This window comes from Pantherophis guttatus, chromosome 7 (genome assembly GCF_059756535.1).
Source record: "Pantherophis guttatus breed Tessera chromosome 7, ASM5975653v1, whole genome shotgun sequence".
In the NCBI taxonomy this organism is placed as follows: domain Eukaryota; kingdom Metazoa; phylum Chordata; class Lepidosauria; order Squamata; family Colubridae; genus Pantherophis; species Pantherophis guttatus.
This window is the reverse complement of record NC_142069.1, coordinates 32,287,195-32,299,364: the sequence shown is the minus strand read 5'-3', so window position 1 is coordinate 32,299,364 and position 12,170 is coordinate 32,287,195. Positions and strand designations below refer to the sequence as shown.

At 37.4% G+C, this 12,170-nt stretch overlaps 1 protein-coding gene across 3 annotated transcripts in view; it reads right to left on the bottom strand.

Annotated features, from left to right (window-relative positions):
- L3MBTL2 (L3MBTL histone methyl-lysine binding protein 2) overlaps positions 1–12,170 on the bottom strand; it is a 52,301-nt gene that overhangs the window by 17,069 nt on the left and 23,062 nt on the right. For all 3 annotated transcript variants that reach the window (XM_034403370.2, XM_034403369.2, XM_060694584.2), the window contains 4 exons: positions 9,700–9,834; positions 7,900–7,988; positions 5,474–5,705; positions 232–308 (listed from right to left, as the gene is read on the bottom strand). In XM_034403370.2, coding sequence (XP_034259261.1) covers positions 232–308; positions 5,474–5,705; positions 7,900–7,988; positions 9,700–9,834 — 533 coding nt within the window. The remainder of the gene's footprint in view (positions 1–231; positions 309–5,473; positions 5,706–7,899; positions 7,989–9,699; positions 9,835–12,170) is intronic.

The following is a 12,170-nucleotide window of genomic DNA, read 5'->3' as shown; positions in this document are numbered from 1 at the left end:
GGAAAAAGTTTATTCTGTTTCATCTTCCCTTTAGCTCCCAGAGATTCATTTCTTCCCTACATCAGCCAAATTCTTATACTGTGTTTCTTGGACATCACCAAATCCACCTCACTGTACTGCATAAGAAAGATTTCAATAGTTTCACAGAATATATCCAAATTACTTTTTGTTTTACTCATTTTAGCTAACTCTATCCTGCAGGACAGCACTGTGAACCAAACTCATTCCTACCTTTTTGAAGAGATATGGAACAGCATCACAGTAGATTTTCCGGAAGGTAGGATGGTTTGCCATATCATTATTCTTTTCTTCCATCAGGAAAGACATATAAAGACAGCAGTTAGAATTGGGGGAGAGGGGATTTCTAGCTATTCATAATCTTTAAAAAGGAAAAATAGTACAGTACAATGGGACATTAGCAATCTCAAATTATTTCTAATTTCCAAAGTAATGCGATATATGTATATATATCTTAGTTGCGTATAATATAAATTTAATGTATTTACAATAAGAAATATGTCAGAGTTTTGCAGAGTGATTAGTATTATGAGATAAACCCAGGAGCAAAAACACAGCACACAGAGCCTTTTAGATAATTAACAGTGGTTTATATACAACTAAATATATACATACTTATAGTGGTAGATACCTTGTCATACAGCTACAGACACAAGGAGAGCAATGAGATACACAATGACAGAGAGATACGCCCTCTAATGGTCACCTATATATAGACACCTCTTAAAACAGTACCGGTCTTGTGTGGGCCCCACCAGAGTCTTAAACCGGCAATTCCAATTGCTGAATCATTCTCATTGCATCAGCTTTCAGTTGCGTCCGCTTACAACCTTACATCAGCTTACAGCTATTAAATCTACATTACCTGACACTCCTCCCATTTAAAGTTGTACAGCTGATAATCCGAACTCTTTAACATAGTTCTTATATTTTTCTACAGATACAAGTTTAGATAACATATCAGCTAAGTTACAATCACTGGAACAATGCTGTAATTTGATCGGTTTCTCCTTCACAGCTTCTCTAACATTACAATATTTAATGAATACATATTTACTTCTACTCCTAATGCGATCTCCTGTCACCATTGTTATACACCTTTCAATAACAACATTTCTGTCACTGTGTTATGTGTTTGCCAGCTGAGCGTCCATTCTGAGCGGTACGGTAGTCTGCCAGAGAACTTATCTATAGCAATAGAGATAAGTCTGGTCTTGTGAGACATTGGACTACTGCGCATGTCTACATTCTTTCTTTTCTAACTTCCTGATTTATACTTCTTTTGTTCGTCTCTGAGATGAGCTGCCGGTAAAGATGTAGTTATCTAGTTTTGTTTGTTTTTATAATAAAATCCTTATTAGAATATATACTTCGGGTTTTCTTTCTTTGAAAGTATACAGCATGGAAAACAAGATCCATTCACCTCTATTTAATTACAATTTCCCCATGGGGAGAACGAGGCTAATTCACGCTTCGACAATTTCATGGTAACTTTGAGGTTGATATTTAACACTGTATGCTCTGACCTCACTTGCCGTGAACCGTTCAGGAGCTACACCTTTGTTACTCCTCTCTGATCTCCTTGGAATTACGTGTTCCTGTGTTACTGTTTCAGGCCTCTCCTCTTCTATATCTATGTCATCTGTACTTTCACATTTTATCATAATTCTATCCTCTTCTAAATCTTTATCTGATTCGGTCTCAGCTTCCGATAGACTCTGTATTGGCATGAACATCTCATGATTAGCATGTATCGTGTTCCAGTTCTGCTCTGCAAAACTAGCAGACCTTGAGATTACAACTCATTTAGTACTATCTGTGAATCTGTACCCCTTCATTCCTGGCTCGAATCGAAGCTTTCTGGCCTTTGTCTGACCTTTTCTCCTAATAGCTTTTGGAATATGCATCCAGACTACTGAATGTTCTTACATGACCTAAAGTTGGTTTCCTACCATGTATCAGGAAATATGGTGTTTCTTGTACTGCCTCGCTCCATAACCTATTAACGATATAATTCGCTGTTATGGCTTCTCCCCAGAATGTCTTACTTATGCCTGCATCAGCAAGCAAAGCATCTTTCATTGTCTGAAGCACACCATTTCTTCTCTCAACCACACCTTCAGAACGTGAATATGGGTTTGTTTTTCTATGCCTTATGCCTAGACAGCTTAACCACCTTTGAAAGTTCTCAGACATAAACTCTGTCCCCTTGTCTGTTTGAAGCTGACATACATTATATCCATGCTGTCGTTCTACGAATGCTACTCCTTCCCTGAACTGTTGCAATACCTCAGTCTTATTTTTCAGTAAATAACAATATCAGTATCTATTGTAATCGTCAACTATGACTAATGTATATCTTGCACCTCCTAAAGAGGGTGTCATACAGGGGTGAAATGTAAAATTTGTTACTACCGGTTCTGTGGGCATGGCTTGAGGGGGGGTGTTAATGTGACTGGGGTGGGCATGGCCAACTTTTTTAAAAAAAAACTTTTTAAAGCATTTTTTCTAATGCTTTGAAAAGCCTCTGCCAATCAGGCAACTCAGCTGGGATCGTCAGAGAGGCTTTTTAAAAAAATACCTCTCTGCCGATCAGGCAACTCAGCTGGGATCATCAGAGACTTTTCAAATCATTTTTTTACCACCTCTTCGGCCAAGAGGTTGCAGACAAAAATGCTTTGAAAAGGCTCTGACAATCCCAGCTGAGCCATGCAATCATTAGAGGCTTTTTTTTTTTTACTTTTAAAAGCATTTTTTCGTTGGAAGAGGTTGTAGAAAAAATGCTTTTAAAAGTTTAAAAAAAAAGCCTCTGATGATCGTGCAGCTCAGCTGGGCATGGGGGGGGGCGCAGGGATTTTTGCTACTGGTTCTCTGAACCACCCGTCGCCATCGCTACCAGATAGGGCGATCCGGTCTGAACTGGGAGCATTTCACCCCTGGTGTCATAGGACCAACCAGATCAACATAAACTAATTGTAATACCCTGTTTGTAGTTCTAGCACTTTTCTTACTTACAGGATACAGTTTAGCTTTTGAGTCTTTACATACAGAACAATCCAAATATGCATTACATTTCTTTAAGTTCAGCCCCTCAGCTATGTCCGGCATTTTCCTCAACACGTTAAAACTTACATTCCCTAATTTTCTATGTAACAGGTGTATACAGTTGTCATGTGTAGAAACATTTTTAAGAACTAGTGCACAATTATGTTCTTGCATTCCAGGAACATACAGACCATCCTTTTTAACACCTTGTGCACATACCTGTTCATTCTTAATTGTATATAGTCCCTCAGCAAATATTATTTCCTGCCTGTCTAACATGGATATACTTAATAAATTATGCTCTAAAGCAGGTACATATAACATGTTGTACAATGTAGCATCTATTTCTGGTACATACACTTTACTCTCCCCTTTTACAGCAGCTTTCTGTCCATCGGCCAGACTAACCCACGTTTTCCTTGCTGGTTTCAAACCAGAAAACACATGTGGATCATTAACAATATGTTGGCTTGCCCCACTGTCCAACAACCACATATTCCTGTTGTGTTCAGTTGTTGACGCTGCCAGGGAAAACGACGCTGGAGAATTGCTCCACGTTAGCTGATTAATTCTGCTCCCTTGTCTCGCTGCCCCTTTGTTCCTCTTCTCAGGACAGCGTCTCTAGAGATGTTCAGTAGAACCACACTTGTAGCATCTCATCGCAAAGTTAACTCTTTCAGCTGCTCTGCCGGCATCCTGGACTGTTGCAGATGCTGGTTTGTGCTGAATGCTCTCTCCTCCCTTTCCTGGTCTCCTCTCCAGCTGTTTCTGTTCCTCCTCCAACAACCAACTAGTCAAGTACGCCATCGTTAAGTCCTGTTCTTGCATGGATTTAAGACTGTTCACAAGAATGTCCCATGAACTGTCCAAGGAACAAAGTACCACATACACCTTGTATGCCTCCGTATATTTCATTCCCCTTTCTTCCAACTCGAGGAATGTCCCTCTCATGTTCTGTAAATTGTGGACACACACTCTCCCCGCTTCAGCTGTGCCTTATATAGCCTCCTAGTCAGCAACACTTTACTGCCTGCAGTCTCTCTCACATATACGCTGCACAACGCCTCCCAGCACTCTTTCACAGACTGGAGATCCCTCATGTGTATTAGCTGACTTTCTTCCGAGGCAAGGATTATGCTGACTAATGCCTTTTGGTTTTTTCTCTGATCCCCATCATCCAGGACTGCTGGTGGATTAGTAACAATCGTCCACAACTCCTCCCTCCGCAGGTACATCTCCATCTTCACATTCCAGGAAAGGTAATTAATCTCATTCAGCCGAGACTACCAGGAAACCTCCTCCCATTACACCGATGGAGGCCATGCTGCCTGCTAACCACGATTTAAACCACTTACTCTGGTGCAAGCTCACACTGGGATTCTCTTTCCTCTAGGCTCACTAGTCACTAGCCGCTCTGGCCTTCACTGTGGACTGGGCCCATAATCTGTCAGAGTTTTGCAGAATGACTAGTATTATGAGATAAACCCAGGAGCAAAAACACATCACACATCACTTTTAGAGTCTTTTAGATAATTAATAGTGGATTATATAAAACTAAATATATACATACTTATACCAGTGGTGGGTTTCAAATTTTTTTACTACTGGTTCTGTGGGTGTGGGTTGGTGGGCATGGCTTGGTAGGCGTGTAAAATCTCCATTCCCACCCCAATCCAGGGGAAGGTTACTGCAAAATCCCCCTTTCCTCCCAATCAGCTGGGACTTGGGAGGCAGAGAATAGATGGGGGCGGGGTGAGTCAGAATTTTTACTACCGGTTCTCCGAACTACTCAAAATTTCCGCTACCTGTTCTCCAAAACTGGTCAGAACCTGCTGAAACCCACCTCTGATTTATACGTGGTAGATGCCTTATCATGCAGCTACAGACACAAGGAGAGCAATGAGATAAACGATGAGAGAGAGATACGCCCTTTAATGGTCACCTATATATAGACACCTCTTAAAATGGTACCAGTCTTGTGTGGGGCCCCCCAGAGTCTTAAACCAGCGATTCCAATAGCTGAATCATTCTCATTGCATCAGCTTTCCGTTGTTTCTGCTTACAACCTTACATCAGCTTACAGCTATTAAATCTACATTACCTAACAAAATAACATTTATAAAAAAAGAAAGAGAGAAAATTAGATTGAATGTATTCTAATGCAATTTCTCCTAACTATTGCTGATCTGTGAGAGTACTTTGGTAGTTCATCTGTCTGTCTATCTGAAAAGGTTGAAAACTATTGTTTTAGGATAATATCCAGTGAACCAAAGTAGATACGAATTGCCTGGTGTACTCACAAATATTAAGAAGGGACTGCCACTGCTATCCAATGGGTAAATATAAATGTCTGGCCTCAATCCCTGAAAATCCTGAGTGATTGCTGTTTGCATCCAATATGAAAACTCACCTGTTTTTTTCATGCTATGGCCAACCCTTCTGGACCAGCCTACAGGATGGATTAGAGGGCTCCACATATGGCACCAGAAATCATCATCACTGTCTCCATCCTCATAGAGAAGCCTCAGCCGGCCACCAATTACAGTATCCACAATGGCCATTCGTGTTTGGGATATGCAGGCCTTGTTCACTACTTCTACCCTCATGCCTTGGCGGAAAGGATACTTCATGCTCTCAGTCATCTAAGTAAACCAGAAAGTGCACATGAAGGTGAATGATAAATTGTTTTCTTTGGGAAACCCCACAACTCCAGAGCCAAAATCAGAGTTTTCAAAATTAATTTCCATTAAAGGAGTTAAAGCCCCACAACTCTGCAAAACAGAAACACGGGCACATTACTATATCCTAAAACCAAGATCTAATCTAATCATTTACAAAAAGTACATATTGTGAAGCTATCCCTCCATCTTATATTTCTTCAAACACACAGGGAAGCGATTTGGAATAGAACCACTGTATGAGAAAAGTAGAAAACTTAAATCTTTCCCTTCGCCCTATGGGTTAGCCATTCTTTTTCAGCTGTAATTATTTAAAAAAAATAGCAGAAGAAAAGAAAATGTTATTAAATAATGGGAATGAAAATGGAATTAAAGTTTCCCCTTCATGCCTATAATAGTCACATTCAGGATCAGATCACAGTGTAATCTGAAAAAGTAAACACAATTGGGTAGCAGTCTTATTGTTATGTTATGTATTGGGTTCTTTAGTAATCTGCAAATCAGGAAGTGCTGCAACAACGATCATGAGCTCCTTAAGTGGTTTATTGCAAGCTGGTTTCGCCATCTCTGCACTGAATTGAGATGATGGGATAATAATGACTTAATTAAAGTTTTTAAAAATCCTTCATAGGCAGGGGCAGGATTTACTGTTCCCCCCCCCAGCTTTAAGACTGATTCTGCTTGATTTTATTCTAGAATTTCTCAACTAGTAATAGAGCTGTGAAAGTATAGTTATCTTAATCCCTAAGAGAAATAACACAAAGAAAAAGAAAAATTGTTTATCTCCTATCTCTTCTTAATGAATAATAACATTATTTAATATCATTAGAACGCATACATTGATTTAATGGATAGCTATACTATATTGAAATGAAACTTTTTGAGCAGTAAGTCCTTAAAATGATCAATATCTTATTTTCATTGAGAAACTTAAACACACAAAAATTCTTCCTTAAATTCAGCATTTCATTACTTCATATTGATTACAAAGAAATACCTTTTTGGGGAGATAAAATATACTTTCACAAGGATAGCAAAATGACAAATAGAGGTTTTGTTATAGTGACCATATATCCTTTATTACAAAGGATAATCCTTTATTTCAGAAATTGGGTCTTTAGGTTTATTTTTTCAAAAACTAACTTTTATCCTTTTTTTTTGATCATTAACTTTCACTGTACAAATAGTACAACTTAATGCATCATCTTTTACACTGATGTGAAAAATATGGAAACTGAATTGTCTTTTTAAAATAAATTTACCCATACTGTTTGATTTTAAATATGTTTTATTAGAATAAGTGTCCTTGTTTGAAGGCTGGAGCTTGAGCAAATGCTGCCACTTGTTGAGGCTTGCCACCCTGTAAAGCAGGATGCAGAATGGCCAAAAATGGGGGGAAATAGGCAGGTGGGGGCAGTTGCAGCACTCCTAAGGTCATAAGTGCAAGCAGTGTGATGGAATGCAGTGGGCTGGATTCACAAGAGGGAGGGGTGCATTCCAGAGGAGTAAAAGACTCCTCAGTTCAAATATCTTGTGTGAGAGAAAGAGAATGAAGACAGCCCCTCTCAATATCTGTTTCATGTAAGTAATAGTCTGCTTCAGTTAGGCAAGATTCTGTCTACAGGTGTAGAACAATAAAGAAATCAGTTTGGAAGAATCACTATGTGATTTCTTGGTTTTTTTGAGGTGAGCTGCCAAGCCTTCAAATTTTAGTCATGTCACTGTGTTGCACTATAACTGCTATAACTCTGGGTCCGGTCCATAAGTTCATTTTTTGGTCATAATTCAACAGATAATTTCATAATTTCAACAGTTCATGAACGAATAGTTATAAATCAAGGATTATCTATATTCAGAGAGTGCATGAACTTCAGAGATAAAGGACATGTTTTAACTACTAGATGTATTCTACTACTAGAACTACTAGAGGTATTCATAAATTTTTTCATTACGATATGCTATTTCTAAACAGTGTTAAAATAAATACTAACTTAGAATGATCTTCTTTCACCATTATGTTGGTTATCAATCCCCTCTCCAAGTATTCTATGCAGCATTAACTCTGGGAATTAATTTACTTGCCACTTATACCTGATTTGAATGAGCTACTGGAAAACTAGATTAGTCTGAATAATTTTGCTAGAGTTCCCATCCTCACCTTTAAATGGAAATCAACTGGGATTGTCCGAGCCCCCACCAATTTTTTCATAAGGTACCCTCTCCAGTTTGTAAACTTTGAATGGATAGCTGTATAGAAAGATTTAAGAAAGTCAGTGTAATATGCCTTTTGTATCTGTGGAAGTATACAGAACTGAATCAAACTCCTTCTAGTTAGATTCTTTTTGGTTATATTTGCCCTGCTGAACATTTTTCTGGAATCAGTACAGAGACCTTTGAACAGAGGGTCTAAATAATGATTAAGGATCAACATCTTGCTGCAGTGAATACAGTATGTACTCAATTTTCCAACAATGGTATTATCTCTCTAAATAGGTAGCTGTTTCAGTGAAGTACAATCTTCATACAGTAATGGCCAAAATTGTGGAAATGTTTTGGGAAAAGTGTATTTTTGAGGTTTGTTGGCTAATAACACCACTTTTTTTGGAGTTTCAAGATAATCATATTCCATTGCTGGAATGGCCTGGGAATAGCCCAGACCTTAACCCAATTGAAAATCTATGGAGCTAACTAAAGAAACTTGGAGTCAGAAGCGACCCAGCAATAAAACCCAGTTAATAGAAGCAATCATTCAATCTTGGTTTCACATTATAACAGCTGTAGAACTAAAAGACTTGGTTCACTCCATGGGAAGACATTGTAAGGCCGTAATTCATGCTAAAGGTTACCCAACTTTAACTGACGTGATAATTTTTGTATATTTCGTTTTTTCTATGGTGATAATTTTTGTATATCTTGCTTTTTCTATGTTACACTTTTCTTCTTTATCCTGTAACTGCTATTCTAATAGCAAATCCTTCATAAAAGTTATTGCATTACATTCTTGATTAAATTATCTTTCCATTGATATATAATTTTATGGTACTACTCCAAAAATAGTGGTGTTATTAGCTAGTTTTAGAAAACACACTTTTCCCAAAAGGTTTCCACAATTTTGGCCACTACTGTATATACTGTATTGCAAAGTATTATATACTGTCACTTTTCCCCCATTGTGCTAGTTAAGCAGAAAAGCAGACCAAGTCTGATCTAATGCAAGGAGGTGCTCCAAAAATTTTATATTTATTTGGTACAATATTCACAAATCATATGAGCGATTAAAGCAGGGGTGTCAAACTCATGGCCCACAGGCCGGATGTATCATGTGCTGGCCAAGCCCACCCCCGTTTTACCGAAGGGGGGGGGAAAGTCACGATACGTCATGTGATGACAATGTGACGATGTGAGTTTGACACCCCTGGATTAAAGTATCAAGACAAATGTTAGCAGTATTACTATATTGTCTGATGATCAAATCACCATATAAATCAATCTTCTTAAAGTCACTGCTTTCCAGATGTGCTGAATTACAACTCCTGTAATATCCAGGCACAATTGTTGTTCAACATATTAAAAAAGCACCCTTAAATGACTCTAAAAATAAAAATGGAACAATATTGTAAAAATAGAAATTGTTAGTTAAAACAATAGCTATGAAAGAAGTATTGCAAAAAATGTGGATGAAAAAATGGCATTGAACAGATTTCAGTAAGTGTACTGGCCAAGAAAATTTCTATGCTATCTACACAGCCTCCATACCCATTTCTTGTCTTTCCCTTAAATTTTCCAGATAACATGCAACTTAAATATTCTACAGTGATGCTTTCGATTTGCCTAATTTATACTTCCACAGCAGTATAATCACTAGCATAAATACATATAAAGTATCTTTCTTAGATGAGAAGAAAAGGAAATTGTGAGTTGTAAAGTTCTATAACTGACCAAGACTTAAGATACTTACTCTGGGGTGGCACCAGAATTTTGCTGTTAATGGCACACCAACCAACTGGATGCACTTCCATAGTACCTAAGTTGACCCAGAAGTCATGACTGGAATCATTTTCAAAGCCTTCATAACGCAGCAGTGCCTTGTAACCTGCCAAAATTGAAGTTTTGAAGACAGGAACAGATCAATCCCCATCCCTAAAAATACAGATTATTGTCTTTAGGGATTCCTGGGCATATCTGGGATTCTGAGGAATTACTAGGAATAAAATACTGATGTAGGCTTTCATGGCTAGTATTTATTTATTTATTTATTTATTTATTTATTTATTTATTTATTTATTTATTTATTTATTGAATTTCTATACCGCACTTCTCCCGAAGAATTCAGGGCGGTGAACAGATTAAGATTTCATATACATATATATATATATGTATATATATATATATATGCGAAAGACAGTCATAAGTGATGCACTTACAAGCGCTGCAGCAGGCCCATGGTCATATGATCAAAATTAGGATGCTTGGCAAAGGTTTATATTTATGATGATTGCAGTGTCCTGGGATCATGCAATACCTTTTGTGATCTTCTGACAAACAAAGTCAATGGGGAAGCCAGATTCACTTAACAACCATGTCACTAACTTAACAATTGTAATGATCCACTTAATACCTGTGGCAAGAAAGGTCATACAATGGGGCAAAATTCACTTAACAAGTGTCTCGCTTAGCAACAGAAATTTTGGGCTCAACTGTGGTTGTAAGTCAAGTACTATCTATATTAATATTTTCCCAAATCTATTCTATCATATGAAAATCTTTCCATACATATGTGTAGGAATGCCTTTATATATATATATTTATCTCCCTGTCCCAAAATGTTCCTCATTCATCAATGATAGCAGAACCAAGGATTTTTTAAACCTCTTTTCCTTTCTTTTCCCCTGCCCCCAAAATAATAAAATTATTTATTTTTTCGCTCCTAGAAACAGTAAAGCAGAATAACTGTAGTTCTTTCATGTCTTCATTACTTTGATCTCCCTCTACTTCCTTCTTCAGATAGGCTAGAGATCCATTGAAATGTCAAGCCACAAAGCAGATTTTAAGTATAATTTGTTTCCCTGATAAAATAGTCAGCTGCTGCCTTAGGAACATTTAATTAGTGGCAATAATGGACCAAAATAAAATATAATTTAAAAGAGCAAATACAATTGCAGAATTGTTACAATTACATCCTGTCAGAAGTAAGGTGGAAGGTAAAGTTTTGAGAGTACTTTGCTGAGGGCATTTTGGGGCCTATAGATATTGTCCTATCAATCTAGCTATCATTAAGTCTTAAACAATGATAATTTGTCTTAACAGTTCCACCAGTAGTTCCTGTAGTTCCTGTAGTAGTTCCTATAGATCACCTCCATTCATTCAGTTGTACATACATTAGATCACAGAGCTCCCACTAGTTATGGAAACAATTCTATATATAATGAAGTTTGTCTTTTGAAACAGTTTCATGAAATGATGCCTGACAATTTTTACAGTTTTCTTGCATCCAATCACCAGTGCTAACTTCACTATTCAATCTGAAATTCTAATAGGTACAGATAATGAGATGACAGTTCAGTACTGTTTTTCAGTTCTTAGTTAACTATCTCCTGCTAAAAGCCTGAGGTTGGAAACATGGGCAAGTTAATCAAACAAATTTTTAATGAACCATTTTGATGGTTCAAAATATACTCCTTGGTTGAAGATTTACAAAGAATGGTGTAAGGTAGATACATAATACATACCAGAGAATGTACAAAGGTTCTGGCTGAGGGGTTGCCTCAAAATTATGTGAATTGTTTCTTTGTCAAGATCATCACAGGTTAATTGGGAATTTCTTAGAAGTCCTGAATTTTTTTGTGGGGGGGAGGGGATAGGGATATGAAGGTAGAGGCTAAGCTAATGCTTAGACCAGATCTAGTATGACTGGATAAAAATTGTGGATGCACAGATTTCTGACTCCCATCTTGAAACCAAGACAGCACACACAGAAAAGTCATTGATGGAAGACTGAGCTTCTGATGGCAGCATCCCAGTTTTAGAAAAGCTACTGCTACATTTTCATTTAGCAAGTTAGCATTCCAAGAAAAAGGGAAATATTCTTTGGAAAGGATCTATTTTTAAACAAAGCTGTGAGAATGAATGAATGAATGAATGAATGAATGAATGAATGAATGAATGAATGAAAGACTGTGTTTGTGGTAGAAGTATAAGTGGGTTATTTACTTATTTATTTATTTTATATAGCTGCCCATCTTATAATCAACTCTGGAATGTTGATTTGTCTAACCTGATGATCAGGCAGATATCATTAAATGTGTTGGTTAGTGTCAGGAAAACATACAACTGAAGAAAGCCATTTAGGCTATGATGTCTAATTACCTGTCAAGTGTAGGAAGCTAAAACAAAGAATTTGCAACACGTTTTGTTTCCAACTTCCACTTG